This window comes from Lepidochelys kempii, chromosome 5 (assembly GCF_965140265.1).
Source record: "Lepidochelys kempii isolate rLepKem1 chromosome 5, rLepKem1.hap2, whole genome shotgun sequence".
NCBI classification, from domain to species: domain Eukaryota; kingdom Metazoa; phylum Chordata; order Testudines; family Cheloniidae; genus Lepidochelys; species Lepidochelys kempii.
Window position 1 is genome coordinate 21,920,367 of NC_133260.1, and position 21,142 is coordinate 21,941,508.

The 21,142-nt window shown below is 43.7% G+C and overlaps 1 protein-coding gene across 1 annotated transcript in view; it reads right to left on the reverse strand.

Moving 5' to 3' along the window:
- Positions 1 to 20,693, reverse strand: part of ALPK2 (alpha kinase 2) — a 68,078-nt gene extending 47,385 nt beyond the window's left edge. Inside the window, 2 exon segments of the mRNA XM_073346082.1 lie at positions 19,354 to 20,234; positions 20,237 to 20,693. Coding sequence (XP_073202183.1) covers positions 19,354 to 20,234; positions 20,237 to 20,693 — 1,338 coding nt within the window.
- Positions 20,694 to 21,142: the final 449 nt, after the last annotated feature.

A 21,142-nucleotide genomic window follows, 5' to 3' on the forward strand; every position in this document is an offset into this window, starting at 1 on the left:
AGCCAAGGCTGAGGACTGGTGCAGCGCCTGGAGCGGAACTGCGCTGGGGATGGGGATGTGGCCAGATGCAAGGTGGGGAGCCAGGGACGTGGCTGGGGACAGGAGTGGAGCAGTGCTGGGGGCAAGGAATGGCTGGGTGGCACTCCCTCCCTGCCCCCTGTGGAGGTTGGCCTGGGCTCCACCGTGCCCATCCCAGACATTCCTCCACACCCCCTTAGGGGACGCGCCTCGCAGTTTGGGGACCTCTGCCCTAGGCCCCGCTCCATGCAAAGTGAAAAAGAAAGGTGTCACTGTATCAGAGGGACAAGATAAGATTCATAAACGAAATCTTTGTTATGAAAAGAGCAAAGAATGGAAGCATGACTCACTGGAGTCCAGCTAGCATCGTCTCCCCCCCCCCCCAAATTACCCTTTCTTTGCAAAAGTCTTACACCGTTTAAAATGCCAAAGATTTAACATTTGTAGTGTTGTTGTAGCCATGTTGGTCCCAGGATATGAGAGAGACAAAGTGGGTGAGGTAATAAGATTTAAGGGGTTGGTAAGGAATGCAGCCAGTTTCAATCTAATATAATCCTTCCTCACTCACTGTTACCCCATAGTGAAAATTATATATTTGTAGACACAGGCCACCATAATCTAGGTATGTACCTCAGGGAGTGTAACCCACTGATAAGTGTAGGTTTTAGATCCTCCTCTGTGCCTGTTTTCCTGCAGATATGAGTTTGTTACAGCCCCAGCAAGAGACCTTTGGTGCTTCAGCTCAAGCAACTGATGGTTTTAGCTCTGGAGCTCCATGCTTCAGTCCTCATTGTGTCAGCCAAGATGGTGGCCATCACAGGGGAACATTCTCTTCTGGTTCTTTTACCATATCATACTGTGGTATCTGAATGCTGTCTCTGCTCTCACTATATAAGCCAGGATTTGACCAGGAATAGAGCTTTCTTGATCAAAATCTTTGATTATGGTTATGGGGCTCCCCACTGCCTTATGGCAAGACACAAATCCCATTTACGTTGGTAGGTGGTTTTTGGACCCCTTCTGTGTTTCTGATATTTGCATTTGCTACCCCTTTTTTATCCTTGCTCTTTTTTTGTATTAATGGGGAATGGATCCCTTTATTTTGATAAGTCGCTTGCCTCAGTCTATGGTGTTTGCTTTTCTGTCAGAGCTTGTAGTTCTGGTTTAATCGGGTCTTCAGCTTGGTTACGTTGTTGTGTGCTGATTCTATTGAACAGGGCAATGCCATCTTTTTACTAACTGGCGTTAAATAATAATAAATATACATGCAATTGCAAATATGCATGTATTCCATTTCTTGGTGTGGAAACAAACAGACAATAACAAAAAACCATATTTGAGGACGCTGATGTTCCTAGCACAGGAAAACCTGTGTAGATGGGCTGTGCTGTGGCAAGTATTAGTGTGTATGTCTATATGGAATGAATGCAGGGTCAAAAGCAGGGGTGATTAATAGCACATGAAGAATGATGCTGACAGGCATGCTGGTTCCAGGCTTGTGCGTACATTAGAATTGCCCAAGAGGAGACTTCAATTACATGTTTTATAAAAGTAAATGTCACTCTGTTGCAGCATGAAGAGTGTTTTTTCTTTTAAATAGCAAATTTTAGTGCTTGTGAAAGATGCTGGATTAACACCTTTGGGCTCTGAAGTCCTCTATTCACAAATCAGGGGAAGCAGTAGTGTTGAGGGATTATCTCTATGGGGCTGGAGGGTAGTTTAATTAATTACCCATGTCCATCAATGTTTAGTCTCTCTAATGAGAATCCATATAAGGATGCACAAAGGAGCTCAGGCAGTATGGTAATGAGGGCAGTATAAGAACCTATACAGAATAGAACAGAATTAGTGCCAAATCTAGTGGTTCTATGATGTGGATACCTGACCATTAAGGGTTTTCTTCAATACATCAAGTAGGAGGAGGTGACAAGTAGGCTGCTGCAAGGCTCTGGTCCTATTTAACTTCATCACTGATCTGGAAAGAAGTAGGCAGCACATTTATGAAAACAACAATTGATACTATATTGGGTACCTCTTTGAGGCCAGAGAAATAATACAAGGGGAATCAAAGAGACTAGAAATATAAGCAGAAAATAAAATGAGACTCAACTTGCAAAAATACAAGCTAATACAATTGGGAGAAAAGTAGTCCTGAGTACACATAAGCAAGAGAGGAAGGTACCTGGAAGGCCACAATACTAAAAGAGACCTACAGATACTAGTGGAAAGCCCAATAAACATGAGTGTGCAAGACAGCAAGACAGGCCAATACAATTTGGGGGTATCGTGCCATGGGGCACGGAGGTAATATTGCCTCTCTATATAACTGTGGTGTCACAATCAATCATATGAAGTGGCTGGTGACGCTGATTTATTAAGAATGATCAAATGAGCTAAACATATTATTCCGGACAATAACTATGTTAACACAGAGTGAAGGTTGAAACTACATATAAGTGATTCGGGGGGGGGGGGGGAATTACTGGGATGTTATAATTATCCCCCAAATCAGTATTATAAACCCAGGAAAGTCAGAGCTCAGGTGAACTTACAAGAAATCCTGAAATGTTAATTTATACGATTGCACAGTTAAGGCACCCAAACCTTAACTCTACCCTGACCCCATGCAAATAACTATACAGTTATGAATGATGCATTTTTAATTTTTGTGGTATAAAGTTATTTGCCTCTCCCACTTCTACCTTCCAACCCTGTTGGTACCACTATAGGGCAGTTCAGGTTTCTTGGATGTCCTACCTGTACATTTCCTTCTTTACATAGCATCATACTCAGTTGTTGTTTATTCCTTGCCGTAGGCCTCACGGGTCCTTTTTCTTGTAACTTTCTGGTGCAGTTCATTTCATTTTACAATTTAACAGAGATGGCTTTATTGTTTTTAAAATTGCAGTTATTTTTAAAATGTGGCAAGTATTGCTGATGGCACAGCTGTATTTCATATTTTAATCAGAGAGGGGATTGAGCACAAAGTTCATATTTGGATCCAAACTTCCCTGAGCTCTACTCAAGTTAGGAACTGATCTATTGGTTTGATTTATGGTGTCAGTAGATAAGTTTGTATCTGGAGCTGGATGTCAACAAAGTTTGGAAGTGTTCAGGCCCATTTGCAATGTCAGTGTTGGAAAGAGTGTAAAACAGCTATACATTCATATGATTGAAGCGTGTATACCAAACGGAGCAGATCACAAATAAAATTAGAGGGGGAGATATCTCCTGCCATTGTTGTTGTCAACAGGAGTTTTGTTATTGACTCCAGTGGGGCCAGGATTTTACCCGATATGTTTATCTCAAATCACAAAATATAGGCCCAAATGTTCAAATTTGGGTGCCTAAAGTTGGACATCTAAAGCCACACTTAGGGACCTAAATGCTGGACACTTACTTGAGAGGTGATGAGCGTTCACAACTCCAGGTGAAGTCAGTGGGGAGTTGCTGGTGCTCAGCAGCTATGAAAATCAGTCTGATTTCATTTAGCTGCCTAAATATGGATTTAAATGCCTGGGTTTTGAAATGTTGGCCATAGTGTTTAAAACAGACACTTTGTTATGCAATACAGTCTTTCTGCTTGGCAATGTTGTCTCTAGATAGCTTATCCCAAATCTCTTATTACGCTGAACTGATCAGACGGAGCTGAGCAGAAGTAAGCAACATTTCTAGGTCTTCAGAACCTTAAGGAAAAACAATCTATCCTGTTACAGCTTTTTCCACTCTTGCAACTTGCCCTTTGACCTAACATGTTTGCGGCATGACTTTTTCCATAATTGAGAACAAGCTGTTGAGAACACTTAGTTAATCTTAGAGTTAGTTAATCCTATGAAAAATTGCTCCACTTGCCCCTTCTAGCCCATTATAGTAAGGGAGTAATGTGAGAAACCTGTACCAATAACTAGAGCTGCTTCAAAGAACATGTAGCTATGTCAGTCATCCATGGAAGGTTTATCCTACAGATTGGATGTATTCACACATGGCTTTATATAGTCTAATACATTATAAAAGGCATTTGCAATTTTCTGGGCTTGTGTGAGTGGTCCAGTGATTGATGTAGATGACTTGGAGCCATGACTCATGGTTTCCAATGGCTACCCTACCATTCATTTATAATGTGAATGTGGGTAAGTAACTTAAACTTTCCATGCCTCATTTTCCCCATCTGTAAAATGAGTGTAATAGTACTTACTTATCTACCTCACAGGAGTGTTGAAAGGACTAATTTCTGTTAGCAAAGTGCTCTGACTCTTTCAGATGAAATGTGCTGTATTAATGTAAAGTAACATTTGGAACATTCTATCACAAAGGTATTCCTTTTTCACCTCTGTATCATGAATTCTGCTGCCTAGTTTGGTGCTTTCAGTCAAATGAAGGAAACAAAAAAATGCACCCTTTCCCCCATAAACTATGATTCCCCTAGCTACCTTTGTGGTGTTTGCCCAAAGCTTCCGTACCTGCTGGGTGCAAACACATTTTAGATCAGGTATTTGCCAGTGGAAAGTTTAGTGGCATGTGTTGCAAACAGCTTACAGTGCCCATGAGTCACCTGGTACACATGTTCACTGCTACCTGAATTCCCAGCCCGTCAGTCACCACACTATTTTCTGACAGTATCTTAAACCATTACATATAATATCCAAATATAAACTACCATACTACACTATAGCCCAAATTCAGGGGGTGATGTTAAAAATAGTGTATGTTACATTCTGGTAAGTCAATGTGAGTTGGGTTGAAGAAGGAAAATGGACCAACAGGGAAGCAGCAAGCAGAACTAACTCCTTATGAAATTTCCACATGGAAATCCATGTGATTAGCAGCAGATGAGGGAGCTAGCAGGGGGGAGGGATAGCTCAGTGGTTTGAGCATTGGCCTGCTAAACCCAGGGTTGTAAGTTCAATTCTTGAGGGGGCCATTTAGGGATCTGGGGCAAATAATGGGGATTGGTCCTGCTTTGAGCAGGGGGTTGGACTAGATGACCTCCTGAGGTCCTTTCCAACCCTGATATTCTATGATACTGAAGAGAACAGCTCATACCTACTCTAGCCCCCTCCCACAAAACCCCATGGAGCCAGCTCCCATCTTGCTCCAGTGGAAGAGCTTCTGAGGGTTCTCGTGGATGGGACAAAGACATTGCTCAGATGAGTTTCTTAGCCCCCCCCCAAATGTACTGGGCTTTCTCTGAGGAGGAGGAGTGCAGCTATCAGAGCAAGAAGAAAAGGAGTACTTATGGCACCTTAGAGACTAACAAATTTATTTGAGCATAAGCTTTCGTGAGCTACAGCTCACTTCATCGGATGCCACAAGTACTCCTTTTCTTTTTGCGAATACAGACTAACACGGCTGCTACTCTGAAACCTACCAGAGCAAGGGCATCCCTACAGGGATGAGCGGGGAATAGCCAGTGGGATGGGAGGCAGACATAGCAATTGCAGTTGACTGGGCATCTTCTGGCTGAGGAGCCATGGAGCAGAAGCTGGCTGGAGGATTGGGCAGTGTGGGGAGCACAGTGGCTAGCAGAACCTTTCTGGGGAGGGAGAAATGGAAGGATGACAGCAGAGAGGGAAGTCTCAGCAGTGAACTAAGGGCAGTCGTTAGCTGGAGTAACTGTTAGCTTCAACAGCTGTCAAGGCTGGCAGCTGCCAGAGTCAACAGTGCATTGATTGTCCAGCATCTTGCATCCACCCAGGCATACCATGGCTTGTGCATTCTTTAGTAAAGGCAGTGTGGTTCTTATCCATGTAAAATTCTGGGTTAAGTTACACTGATGGCTGCTTCCCCCAAAACTGACTGATCCACTTTTGTGTGTGAATACAAAGTGCTGTTCAATGGATTGCAGAGGGAACAATCAATGTAACTTCTCTGTTAGTCTCAATAAGGACTCAGATTATTAGCTCTTTAGGACACAAACTGTATCATCCTGTTTGTGTGGGCACAGCCTAGCACATTGTGGCTATTAGTAGAATGCAAATAATAAATACAATAACACTTAGATCCGCTTCCGGATCATACCCTAGGGTGATCAGACAGCAAGTGTGAAAAATCAGGACGGGGGTGGGCAGTAATAAGAGATTATATAAGAAAAAGACCCCAAAATCGGGACTGTCCCTATAAAATCAGGACTTCTGGTCACCCTATCAGACCCTCCTCAAAGCTTAGGGGTGCTTTGGTCTATGCCTTTCTCTAGCAGCAGAGATTCTGCATAAAGAGAAAATATCCATTGCCAGAGTTTGGTAACCCTTCCTCCCTCCCAACTTTGTTCAGTGCCACCCGGGAGCATCCCCCAAAATTTCTGACACACTGTCAGTCGCTAAGGAGCCATCTCTGCTGCTGCTGCTTCCAGCGTCTTGCCTGCTGAGTCCATGCTATGCTCAGCCTTCGCTTTCCAGTCCGGCCTGCCCAGATACATAGTCATTCCTCATCCTGAGAGGGGGCATGGGTTGTTGGAAATGGGACTAGGCCCAGCTGGTCCCTGGGTGATAGCCCTGGTGGAGGAACTGGCCCCATAGCAGCAGCAAGGAGGAGCAATGCTGCCCGCTACACTGCCCATCAGTTTTGGCCCCACAGGCTGAGTTGTTCAAGAGACAAATAATTGAGCTAATTCACACCAGCTGGAGATCAGGCCCATAGTTTTATACTGAAACTAGATGAGATTTTCAGTTTCATCGGGTTTCAAAGTCATATTCAGCGTTTTAAACTGAGTTTCACTTTGAATTGTTTGAAGTCCTAATCTCAAAGCGCAAGTTCTGGGTGGGAAAAGAGGTGATACCAATCTCCAGGGTTTGAAACCAAAGAAAATAGTTACATGAGCCCTATTGCCTCAGACCTCCTGAGTGTGCGCAGGTCTAAATGGAAGAGTGGAAATATCCATTCCAATCCCTTATTTTATCTCACTCAAAACATCACCTACATTTCCACTTTGTGCTGATATTTCTGAGGCTTAGTCTCTGAATTTCTTTTAAAGAAAGATTTAACCAAAGAGCCAATTTTGAGGGAAACAAGTTGAGGGGGGAGGAAGTGGAAAATACATTTCCCATTTAAAAAAAAATAACAGGAAGCTTTTCTTGTGCTTGAATAACTCAAAAACTTCATACCCACCAATGACTATTTGATCAGGTGAGGATGAAAGGCACAGACATGTTTTAAGAAAATTTGAATAATTATAAAGTGACTGAAAATAGCATATTGGCTATGCATAGTAATTCTCCCTCATTAATCTTTTTGAAGTTCACTCATTTTATCTTCAAAAACAGTAATTAAACTTGTTTCCATCTGACAGCTGTTTCTTGGCCTATGTGAAATCATCTGCTGTTCTCAATCTAATTCAGAGTAGACAGGTGTCCCATCTTGACTGGCATTAAAGGGCACTCTTGTAAACAGATTCCTGTCTTACTCTCCTTTCCTGTATCACTCAACCTCTTCTTCCTTCACCCTTTCCCACACCTTTCTTCTGCCAGTTTCTCCCCTTCACACTTTTTCTGTGTTTCTTTGCCTGGTGTTAGAGCACTGCCTATGCTGATTGTGATGTGCTGGGTAGAGCTGGTTAGATTAAACACCATTTCATAAAAAATGCTGATTTGTCAAACCTGAAATTTCTTGTGAAAGCAAATCAGGTTTGACAAGCTTTCCCCAAATCACAGAGCTTGTCAATTTCACTCAGCAGCTGTCTATCCCAGAGAGCAAATCTCAGTTTGGAACCACCATGTACTGGTGTTTCTGAAATTTTTGTTTGTTTGTTTTTTTGAATTTTTGGTTTGCAAGAAATTTTGAAATATTTGGTTTCATTGCGATGTGGAACAAAGCTAAATTTAAAAATACCAACATTTTTCACAAATTGGAAATCCTGAGTTTCAGCCAGCTGGGTCCATTCCTACTGCCTTTAATTGATACACTTCTGTATTTGCCACAGAGCATGGTGTAGATCACTGATCCGAAGATGCAGAGCAACTCTGACAATGTGGCAGCACCGTGGGAATCTAGGCTGCAGTCACATACAGGCTATCCTGCAAAACCTTAGTGGCTGAGAGGCAGGGGTTAGAGAGGTGTGACTCAAAATAACTTTTTTCCCATCAGCTATCCCAATTATTTTATTTGTTTCCGTCCCAAGTTTCATTTTGTTTTGACAAATAGAAATGGTGTAAATTAAAATGAAGGAGGTCAATGCAAGTATCACTGGAGGTGTTCAAAAACAGGATAAGTATAAGACCCTAGTCACAATGGAGTAATGAACAGAGCTGAGCAAATAATTTTTTGTTAGGGGCCTGGAAGCACCAGGGTTCCCAGCCCTGGGGCACTCCAGTTGGCCGGTCTGCCCCAGAGCTGCAGACCCTGGAAGCACTTGGGTCCTTCTCCCTAGTACTTTCCATATGGTGGGTCTGCCCTGTAGCAGGGATCCTACCAGTCCTGAGAGACCTGGCTCCAGCAGGACTCCCTGGGCCTGGCAGGCTGCCTGCCATGGAGCGGTGAGTCTAGTAGCCCTGAGAGATCCAGCTATAGCCAGGACTCTGGGGGTTGGCAGGCTTCCTGCTGTGGATCCTGGTCTGGAACACCAGCAAGTTTCCAATGGAAACCTGAATGTCTTTGAAACAAGTTTTGATGAATCTGCAATACATGTGGCGAAACATTTGCATCCAGCAAACTGGCATTTTCTGACAAAATTTTGTTTTGTTGGAAAATCTCTGACCAGGTCTAGTAATGAATAGTCCTTGTGAAATGCATGCAGGGCCAGCCTACAACATTTTGGCACTTGAGGCGGGGAGCTCAAATGATGCCCCTATGCCCCCTTGCTTGGGCCAAAACTTTGAAAGGTCTCAATTCTGCCTTCTTCCTGTTCTACACCTCTCATGGTACCCCAATAAAGGAGAACTAACCACTTAAAATGCCTTGTTCAAAAATTTTAAGTAACACTTAACTTTCAAATGCCTGAACAGCAAATGTAACTTTTCTTCTATGCATAGTAAACACTGGCATTTTTATCTGTTTAAATAATCAAAGTGGTGCTTTCCGTGCCTCCTTGGTTGCAAAGATTTGAACTGCTTCCTGCTGAAGGTCCACAGTCTGGGCCAGCTCATGCTCTATTGAGATGGTTGCAAGGCCGACCAGCCTCTCCTGTGTCATTGTGGAGCGTAGATGTGTTTTTATTAACTTCAGCTTGGAGAAGCTGTGTTCTCCACTGGCAACTGTTAAAGTGTTAGAAGTATGCACAGAGCTGTGGTCCATGCAGTACAAGGAAGTCCCTCAGGCTACTGCTCAAGTGGATCCACAGTCCTGGATCATCTAGACTTAAGGAGCTAAACTCAGCAGCAGCTGTTTCTTGCGCCTCCACCACACTCTTCTCTGATCTACACTTTTCTTCAGGAATGTGCATGCTTACATCCATTTAAGATGGAGATATGGATGCTGCAGTAGCTGCCAGGTCACCTGCACTCTGACTAACTGGAAGATCAGGCATCTCCTCACCACTCACATCCTCACTGGGGCCGGAAGGCTCACTGTGAACATTTCATAGAATCATAGAATCATAGAATATCAGGGTTGGAAGGGACCCCAGAAGGTCATCTAGTCCAACCCCCTGCTCAAAGCAGGACCAATTCCCAGTTAAATCATCCCAGCCAGGGCTTTGTCAAGCCTGACCTTAAAAACCTCTAAGGAAGGAGATTCAACCACCTCCCTAGGTAACGCATTCCAGTGTTTCACCACCCTCTTAGTGAAAAAGTTTTTCCTAATATCCAATCTAAACCTCCCCCACTGCAACTTGAGACCATTACTCCTCGTTCTGTCATCTGCTACCATTGAGAACAGTCTAGAGCCATCCTCTTTGGAACCCCCTTTCAGGTAGTTGAAAGCAGCTATCAAATCCCCCCTCATTCTTCTCTTCTGCAGGCTAAACAATCCCAGCTCCCTCAGCCTCTCCTCATAACTCATGTGTTCCAGTCCCCTAATCATTTTTGTTGCCCTTCGCTGGACTCTCTCCAATTTATCCACATCCTTCTTGAAGTGTGGGGCCCAAAACTGGACACAGTACTCCAGATGAGGCCTCACCAATGTCGAATAGAGGGGAATGATCACGTCCCTCGATCTGCTCGCTATGCCCCTACTTATACATCCCAAAATGCCATTGGCCTTCTTGGCAACAAGGGCACACTGCTGACTCATATCCAGCTTCTCGTCCACTGTCACCCCTAGATCCTTTTCCGCAGAACTGCTGCCTAGCCATTCGGTCCCTAGTCTGTAGCTGTGCATTGGGTTCTTCCATCCTAAGTGCAGGACCCTGCACTTATCCTTATTGAACCTCATCAGATTTCTTTTGGCCCAATCCTCCAATTTGTCTAGGTCTTTCTGTATCCTATCCCTCCCCTCCAGCGTATCTACCACTCCTCCCAGTTTAGTATCATCCGCAAATTTGCTGAGAGTGCAATCCACACCATCCTCCACATCATTTATGAAGATATTGAACAAAACCGGCCCCAGGACCGACCCTTAGGGTACTCCACTTGATACCGGCTGCCAACTAGATATGGAGCCATTGATCACTACCCGTTGAGCCCGACAATCTAGCCAGCTTTCTACCCACCTTGTAGTGCATTCATCCAGCCCATACTTCCTTAACTTGCTGACAAGAATACTGTGGGAGACCGTGTCAAAAGCTTTGCTAAAGTCAAGAAACAATACATCCACTGCTTTCCCTTCATCCACAGAACCAGTAATCTCATCATAAAAGGCGATTAGATTAGTCAGGCATGACCTTCCCTTGGTGAATCCATGCTGGCTGTTCCTGATCACTTTCCTCTCATGCAAGTGCTTCAGGATTGATTCTTTGAGGACCTGCTCCATGATTTTTCCAGGGACTGAAGTGAGGCTGACTGGCCTGTAGTTCCCAGGATCCTCCTTCTTCCCTTTTTTAAAGATTGGCACTACATTAGCCTTTTTCCAGTCATCCGGGACTTCCCCGGTTCGCCACGAGTTTTCAAAGATAATGGCCAATGGCTCTGCAATCACAGCCGCCAATTCCTTCAGCACTCTCGGATGCAACTCGTCCGGCTCCATGGACTTGTGCACGTCCAGCTTTTCTAAATAGTCCCTAACCACCTCTATCTCCACAGAGGGCTGGCCATCTCTTCCCCATTTTGTGATGCCCAGCGCAGCAGTCTGGGAGCTGACCTTGTTAGTGAAAACAGAGGCAAAAAAAGCATTGAGTACATTAGCTTTTTCCACATCCTCTGTCACTAGGTTGCCTCCCTCATTCAGTAAAGGGCCCACACATTCCTTGGCTTTCTTCTTGTTGCCAACAAGAAGATACATTTGTGTCTATGTATCTCAGGAGAGCTCCTTCCTGCTTAGATAGAAAAGCTTCCTTTGCTTTCTTTCTTTTTCTGAATGCTGCCCCAGAGGGGCGTATTCTTCTTTCACTCATGACTGCTGTTCTGTACCAGCTATAGTGGCTCTCAACACTCAGTTGAAGGAGACAAATAAGCAGGCTGGTAGCAGGGCCTGAGTGAGGGAAGCTACCAGCGTCTTAAGGGCCTAACTGGCTCCTACTACTTCAGTTGACTGCCTGTTCTCCTCAAGTGGGTTCAGAGAAGCAGCAGGAAACAGGAATCTCCCTGAGAAGCTGGTGTTAATCAGTCCAGGCTCCTGGGGGTGCTAGAGAGGTACATAAGAGGCTCCTCCTCCTCTCTGTCCCTGCAGCTCCTGCTGCTTTCTGTTATTCCCTCTCACCTTTTCTCCTGCCTGCCTGTTATGTCTCTTGTGCCCTCCTTCCTCCAGCACAGCACTCCACCATCTCTGTGCTTCTCGAGTAGAGAGAATACATATGCACCAGCATCAGACACAATTTTCTACACTCTAGGTCCTAGTGGCAACCCCCCCCCCCCCCCCCGCCGCTCACAGTCTGGCTCCTGAGGCGGCCGCCTCAGTTCGCCTCATGGTAAGGCCAGCCCTGAATGCATGGCCCACAGATGGTATGAATTGTGGATCCTACCAATAAGGAAAATGTTTCAAAGATACACATTGCATTTTCCATGGAATGTTTAATGAGAAAAGAGATTACTAAGTAGAAGTAGGGAAGTGATCTTACTTTGTACACAGCATTGGTAAGACCATTAATAGAATACTGTGTCCAGTTCTGGGGTCCACACTTCAAGAAGGATGTAGAAATACTGGAGAGAGTTCAAAGAGGGGCCCACAAAAATGATTTCCAGTCCCTGGATCAAGCCTTGTAATGTGAGGCTTACGGAGGTCAGTTTATTCAGCTCACTGGAGAGACGATTGAGAGGTGATTTGATCACATGTGGAAAAGATATCTGATAGTCAGGCACGGGTTCAACCTTGCTGACAAAAAATTAACAAGATCCAATGGTTGGAAGGTGAAATTAGATCATTTCAACCTTGAAATAAGACATAATTTTGTCAGCAAGCTGTGGTGGGGACCGGGGGTGTGTGTGATTAAACATTGGAACAGCTTGCCAGGGTGGTGATGGGCTCACCCTTGCTTAGAGTCTATAAAATGAGATTAGATATATTTCAAAGAGATATGGTTAAATCCAGCTTCTGGGAGAAATTTTATGGTGTGTGTGTTTGGGGTGCGGGGAGCTGAAATCAAGCTGGATGGTTGTGGTATTCCCTTCTGGCCTTGGAGCCTGTGTATCTGTGAATCCTCTTGTTCATCCCCTTCCTTCCTAGGCCTGGGGAGGATGGGCTCAATTGCATTGCCTTCAGCATACTCATAACACCTGCAGGTTTGCATTAAGATCATGATAATAATCAAATCTCATGCTTCAGGACTTCAGGAAGTTGTCGGTCAGGATCAGGAAGGAACTTCCCCGCCCAGTGCACAATTGGCAAGATGTGTATGTTCCCCCTCTGCTACCTTATTCTGAAGTGTCAGAGATTGGCCATAGCAGGAGATGGGACATCTGTGGACAGGTGCTATAAGGTGGTACTCTTTCTAGATGTCTGGTTGGTGAGTCTTGTTCACATGCTGAGGGTTATATTGATCCCCAGATTTGGGGTTGGGAAGCAGGGCCGGATCTAGGTTTTTTGCCACCCCAAGCAAAAAATTTACTCTGAGAGTGCAACTGCCCAAGCAGAAAAAAAAAAGAAAAGAAAAAGGATGGCCGGGATGCCGCCCCTGGAATTGCGCCGCCCCAAGCACGTGCTTGCTTTGCAGGTGCCTAAAGCTGGTCCTGTTGGGAAGGAACCTTCTCCAGGTCAGATTGGCTGGGGTGTTGGGGATTTTTCACCTCCCTCTGCAGCCTGCTGGGATCATCTGGGCATATCACATTTAATTCCTGGACATTGCATAGGCATAGAATCATAGAAGTGTAGGACTGAAAGGGACCTCGAAAGGTCATTTAGTCCAGTCCCCTGCACTCAAGGCAGGACTAAATATTATCTAGACCATCCTTGATAGGTGATTGTCTAATCTGCTCTTAAAAAACGCCAATGATGGAGATTCTACAGCCTCCCTAGGCAATTCATTCCAGTGCTTAACCTCCCTGACAATGTCCAACCTAAATCTCCCGTGCTGTAATTTAAGTCCATTGTTTCTTGTCCTATCTTCAGAGGTTAATGAGAACAATTTTTATCCCTCCTCCTCATAACAACCTTTTATGTACTTGAAAACTGTTATGTTTCCCCTTAATCTTCTCTTCTGTAGACTAAAAAAACTGAATTTTTTCAGTCTTTCCTCATAGGTCATGTTATCTAGGCCTTTAATTATTTGTATTGCTCTCTGCTGGACATTCTTCAATTTGTCCACATCCTTCGTGAAATGCGGGGCCCAGAACAGGACACTATACTCCAGTTGAGGCCATATTAGTACGGAGTAGAGTGGAAGAATTACTTCTTGTGTCTTGCTTACAACACTCCTGCTAATAAATCCAAGAATGATGTTTGCTTTTTTTGCAGCAGTGTTACACTGTTCACTCATATTTAGCTTGTGATCCATTATGACCTCCAGATCTCTTTCTCCTGTACTCCTTCCTAAGCAGTCATTTCCCATTTTGAATGTGTGCAATTGATTATTCCTTCCTACATGGAGTAATTGTATTTGTCCTTATTGAATTTCATCCTATTTACTTCAGACCATTTCTCCAGTTTGTCCAGATAATTCTGAATTATAATCCTATCCTACAAAGCACTTGCAACCCCTCCCAGCTAGGTATCAGCCACAAACTTTATAAGTGTACTCTCTGTGCCATTATCTAAATCATTGACGAAGATATTGAACAGAACTGGAACCAGAACTGATCCCTGTGGGACCCCACTCAATATGCCTTTCCAGCTGGACTGTGAACTGCTGATAACTACTCTCTGGGGATGGTTTTCCAACCAGTTATGTACCCACCTTATAGTAGCTCTATCTAGGTTGTATTTCCCTAATTTGTTTTTGGGAAGGTCATGCAAGACAGTATCAAAGGTCTTACTAAAGTCAAAGTATACGACATCTACCCATATCCACAAGCCTTGTTATCCTGTCAAAGAAAGCTACCAGGTTGGTTTGACAGAATTTGTTCTTGACAAATCCATGCTGACTGATACTTATCACCTTATTTTCTTCTAGGTGTTTGCAAATTGATTGCTTGATGATTTGCTCCATTATCTTTCTGGGTCCTGAAGTTAAGATGACTGGTCTTTAATTCCCCGGGTTGTCCTTAGTCCCCTTTTTATAGATTGGCACTATATTTGCCCTTTTCCAGTCCTCTGGAATCACTCCCGTCTTCTGTGACTTTTCAAAGATAATCGCTAATGACTCAGATATCTCCTCAGTAAGCTCCTTGAGTATTTTAGGATGTATTTCATCAGGCCCTGGTGACTTGAAGACATCTCACTTTTCTAAGTAATTTTTAACTTGTTCTTTCCCTATTTTAGCCTCTGATCCTACTTTATTTTCACTGGTGTTCACTATGTTAGATGTCCAATAGCTACTAACCTTCCACATTTTCTGTTATTGTTTTTCCCCCCTCATTGAGTAACAGGCCTACCCTGTCCTTGGTCTTCTCTTGCTTGTAATGTATTTCTAGAATGTTTTCTTGTTACCCTTTATGTCTCTAGCTAGTTTAATCTCCTTTTGTGACTTGGCCTTTCTAATTTTATGCCTACGTGCTTGTGTGTGTTTGTTTATATTCATCCTTTGTAATTTGACCTAGTTTCCACATCATGCATTGATGGCATCCTGACAGAAGAATAACTGTTGATAGTGGGGGCGGGGGTGGGGGGTGTTTCTGGTGTGAGCCCTGGCAGCTGAGGCAACACGTGGGAGAACATGCCACACAGCCTCGTGGGCTACAGCACGGCCTCACAGTCACTCTCTGAGTCTTCTTCAGTGCAATGCAGAGCAGCTTCCTAGCACCTCCCAGCTCAGAGCCAGCTCCTGGCCTCCCAGCCAGCCCCACCTTTGACCACAGGCTCCTGGTCCTGTCCGGCCTTTGGCTGCAAGATCCCAGCCCCCCGACTCTATTCTGCTCTGTGATGGACTCTGTAAGCTGGACAAGGCAGTTGGGCAGAGTTCTCAGGGCTGCAGGTGCAGCCCCTGTGCACACACATGGCTGCACAGCTGCATGAGGTGAAATGCAAGGCCTTCCCCTCTCTACAATGGGGGATTCCCACCTCACTCTCAGCAGTGCACTGCAGTTTGTAAAGCATTTTGAGACCCTCGAAGAGACGCTGCTGGAGCAGAGCAAGCTGATTGCTGCTATAGGGAGACATGCCCTGTGAGCCAGCCTCGGAGACCACCCATGCTGCACTCAGACTTCCCAGATTTCTGCCAGGCAGAGGTGACACATAACTGTTGATGGGGGGAGGGCACAATTTAAAGGCTCTGGTTTGAAATTTGCAGAAATTGGGGGGGGAGGGGCACATGACCCCGTACGTCCCCCCCATACATCACCTTTGTGCGTTGGTCTCTCCTGTTAGTTCACTGTGGCACACAGTTTAATTTCCTGAGGATTAAAATGCTTTAGTCTAACTAAAGTCTTTGGGCTTGATCTAGGAGTATCTGGGTGAAAATTCATGGCCTGCGATAGACAAGAGGTCAGACTAGATGATCTAATGGTCCCTTCTGTCCTTAACCTCTGTGGAACTATGCAAAGGTAAATGTTGTAGAGCTTATGCCCCCAAAACCCTGTGAACTTGCCAGTTGCACCACTTCACTGACTCTGCTGACATTTGGCAGACTCCAGAGACAGGTGCTGTAATTTAGGGCTGATGCCAATGTTACTCCAAGTGGTGGTGTTGACTGGGCAGCTGCTTCCTCTTGAATGCAAGTATATTGTGAAGTTGAAGTGCCCCAGTTTTCAGTACTGTGTGCAATGTCATGCTGCTGGCCTACCTGGCTTTGATTATCTGTTATTAATAATGTGCATTAAATAAATACAACATTTCATGTGGGGTGAGATTGTGAGGCCATGAGGCTTTGTGGGAGGGAATAAGGAGCCTCTCACCTGGCGTGGCTCATGAAAACAAGGTCCATGCAGAATACCAGCGCCTGCACGGGGGCTGCTACTGAGGTGCTCCACATGGGGGACTGGAAGAAACAGAGGACAGGTGGAGCCACTGTTATTCTGTCCCTATGATCCTGCCAGGATTGCTGACCTACTGCACAGTGGGGAATACACTGTACCCTTTGAAAGGGGATAGCAAATTACTTTCTCACCAGCTCAACTGGGCAGTCATTCATGGTGCTCTTTCTGTGCCCAATCAGTTTTTCTCTGCCCTAAATGCAGAACTGAGGCTAATACCACAATGTAGCCCTAAGCAGACGAGGCTGTCTATACAAGGCCAGCCTTATGGGTGGCAACATGGGCGACCGCCAAGGGCACTGTGGTCAGGGGAGGTGCCATGGTCAAGAGGCTGCAGAAGGGCTATGCCCACCCGGGAGGCTGAGGGAGGGGATAAAGGGGACTGGGAGCAGGAGCCAGGCATCCCCTCTCCATCCTCCTGACTGCATGATACCTGCAGCGCCCCTGCTGCTCTGCTTGCTGAGCAGCTACCCGCTGCTTGGGGACCGGTACTTAAAGGGCACTAAAGAAAGTTTGCCCAGGGTGCCATTTTCCCTAAGACCGGCCCTGTGCGTATAGGGTACAAGGTTGATTCTTACTCTCCTTTTTTATGTTACATTGAGAGACTATGGGAAGGTTTATGGCTCATTATGTACTTTGCAGAAATGGGTCCCAGGGCAAAGCTCCAATCCAAACTTCCCTGAAGTTGCAGTTGGTAGTCTTCAGGTCTGAGGCTTTGATTTGGCCCATTACTAAAATGGTAGTCGGCTGTAATTTTGTATCTGGATCCAACCTTTACCCCAAGGTTGGGGGGTGTTTGAATCCAGGGCTTTGGTTAATCCTCATTTCTAATATGTCTGTATGTTTTTGTTTTATTTTTACTTTATTTATGTTGTATGAAACGCAATAAAGCCTTGTAACACACCCACCGGCCACAGAAGTGCAGGTAGCCAGAATATAACTAGCCGATTTGGAATCTGGCCATGCCATTCAGATTAACAACCTGCTTTTGAGAAAAGTGACATGGGAGCTTAGTGACCACAGACCGTCAGAACTTGGGTTTAATGTCTCAGCCAACCATGACTGCGCCTAATGCTATTAAATTCTTAGTAGGGTTTTACTTAATGGAGGTGTTTTACATCGCAAGAGTATGATTCACTTTTAAAATGTCACTGCACCTTTTATATACAATGTGTAACAAAGGAAAACCAGGAATACAGGTGGTAAGGTGGGCTGCTTTTCCAAGTGAAATAATTTGACTATTTTTGATTGTTTAAGAAATCCCATGACTGAACTCAAAGTTAACTATCACTTTGAGATGGGGGCCTTTTTTGCTAGAAAGAAATAGGGGAAGAAAAGTATGTTCAGCTAAAAAATACTCCATGCATAAGTGTGGGGGGGAGGGGGGGTCACGTGCATACATGCCAACATATAATGGAAAATGAGTAGATTTAAATCAAATGCTATGGGGTGTCTGAATGAGATGCCAGCAGGTGCCTGGCGAAAGCAAGGGAAGAAGTCTCATGGCAGTTATAGCCGGTATTTTTGGGGGAGGAGAAGAGAGAGAGAAGGAGAGGGAAAGTGTGGCTATTTAGGTAGTCAGGAGTTGTATTCTGAGGTCCAAATATACAAATAATGTGACACTTGAATGCCACCCACATTTGAATGATGGTTGGCTAACAGTGATGGGTACTACTACTTGTCCCCTCATGCTCAATCTCACCCAAAAGGTCAGGGTGAAGAAGAATCCACCTAAAGAGAGTTTTCCATTTTTCTACCTTCAAGATGCAGAATGTTGCATCACTTCAAGAAATTACTCCTTGCTTTATTTATGTTGTTTTTATTTTCAAAAGCCTATTATCAGCACATTAGATTTTGAGGTGAACTCATGCAGCTCCCATTGAAGTCAATAGGAGGCACAATTATGTAACCACAAGTATGGTATGTTATCAATTAAAATATGCATTTCTCATAAATAAGATTTCCCTTGAATTTTGCCACCCATTTTAAAATCCTTTCCCTTAGCAAATGATAAAGGAACAAAATCTGCCTGATCTGTTACATTTTAATGTTTTCCTTAGGTCTTTACTACATGAAATAAAAAGTATGGGCCAAATCCTCTGTTGGTGAAAATTGGTGTACCGCTATGTAAATCAATGGATCTATGCTGATTTACACCAATTGAGTATCTGGCCCATTTAATACAGCAGCATTAGGAGACGAATCAGTGTTATACACTTTTCACAAAGAGAAATAAGCCACTTTTTCCTAGAATATTTAAATCTTTAATTCTTTTATTAAGAAAACAATCAAAACTGTCTCTCTTTCTAACACAAACCCTTTGGATCAAATTGTCATCTTAGTTACACCAGGGTAAATACAGATTAACTCTCAAATGACTTCTGTTGAGCTAATTTAGATTTACATCAGTGCAGCTGAGATGGGAACTTGACACTTTCTTTTCAAATTATGCTCATATATTAAGGTATATTCTCCACTTGCAACACTCAATTGAAAAGCTTTCTAAGCAGAGAGAGACATTGCTTGGATAAGACACACGCAATAGATTAAATATCAGATTTCCCTATCCAGCTGTCCATTAATGCCTTTTACTATTATCTGTCTCTCTCTATAATTAGGACAGCTTCTGGTTTATCAGGGCTTTTTTCAAAACCAGATTTCCTTCACAGCAGTAGCTGTCATTCACAAGGGTTTGAACGGTATCTTTTCAAGTAATTTACATTTTGCATTATTTTGCAGCAAATAGGATAAAGTACATTCAAGTTGCTAGAAAGCCTCTTTATGTTAAATTATAAAATGCTTTACTTACCCTGGGTGAGACACTTTCATTTGAGAGCTGATTTTTGTCAGACAGGCCACTAGTCCATTTCCTTTCCCAATGACTGGTTTTATCTGTCTCTTGTCTATGACATAAGCCAGCCTGGATTAGAAAACTTTCTGTCACCTGGTGCATTTGTTTTGAAATGGCACCTCCTGGACTATGAAACAGTGCACTGGTATCCATAACATTTGTTTCAGTTTGAACAGATTCTCCTGTGTGTCTTAATGGTTTGCAAAGTTCTTTGGAGTCTAATAGATTTAAAAGGTGTCTTGTCAGCCTCTCTGTCAAATTGACTACAGCATCCTTAGATTTTTCTTCTGCCAGTTTTCTCCTTATTCCATTTAATTGCTGTGAACTCTTATTTGACAGGTCTCTGCCCATACTATTTCCTATCATTGTCTCCGAGGCTTGATTTGTCAGAGAACTATCTAAGCCACAAGAGGAGGACTCCACTTCTGCAAGTACGAAATCCATGTTCTGTGATTTGTCAATAGAGAAATCTGCCGCTGAGTGGTTATTTGTATTGTTTTCTTCAATTCTAGGATAATCATTTTCAATCGCTGTAGAAGCGACGGGCAATTTGTACTTCCCCTTGTCTTTCATTGTGGTAGTTTTATCTTGGTGGTGCCCAACAGCAAGAGTCATCCCTGTTTGCAAGGTTGACTGACTGTATGTGGAGAGATCTCTCCTTACAACTACTTCTTTGGATTTTGAGTGATGACCACAGAAGCCAATGGTGGTATCCATAGGCACAGTGTTATCTGACACTTCAAACCGGCAAGGCATTCCGCTGAGGAAATAATCACACCCATCACAATCCTTACTCAGCTTTATATCCTCTTCATCATCACTTTCTAATAAAAATTTTTAATTTCATTTGCAAGATCTGTCATCACATCAGAACATTCCAGATACTCAAGCGCATCATACTCATCAGCTGTGATTAGAGTTTTGCCTGGATAAAGTTCAAAGTTAGTGTCACAGATTTGAGAGGCGTCCTCTACAAAGTTATGCTGATTTCCTGTGTGAATATTTGCTTGGTAATTGGACAGTGTATTATCAGTCTGAAGTTTATGGAGGATACTATGTTCAGGTACCTGGGTATCTTCAGTGTTCTGACTAGAAACTAAGACTTCAGCAGTAGAACAACAGTTGTCTGTATGATTATTGATTAGACTAGTTGATTTGGAATACACTTGTCTGCTGTAGCATTTGGCTGCTTTTCCAGCAGTGTCGCTACAGCGTTCGAGTATACAAAACATTTGCATTTCCTGACACGTACGTTGTTCAGCTGTTATTTTCTTGGAGTTTAAATATGTTTTTATCATTCATATTGTCTTCCAAGCAAGGTACGCTTCTGTACTGATTCTCCAATGAGGATGACATCTCTGTTTCTAGAGGCTGCTCTACTGACAGACAGTTTTTGTAGAGGCCGGTCAGGTGAAATTAAAGTGGATACTCATAGGAGTAATTCCTTTTCTCCACTAAAGGTTTCTCAATCTGCCTAGCTTGATCTGAACCTTCCTATTGAATGCACTGGCTTCATTCTTTCTACTTGCTCCTTCATCATCGTTTTGGTTTGAGAATAATTTTTGGTAAATTTTGTGTCTGATTTCACGTCAACAAAATTTGAACAGTGGATCATTCAAAAGCAATTTTGAGCGACGATCTGACAAAGTGCAGCACCATGCTCTGTGAATTAAAAAATAGCTGTAGTTTAAAACTTAAATTTGAAAAGGATACACATTTTATTTATTTCATAAATGCCACAAGTTTG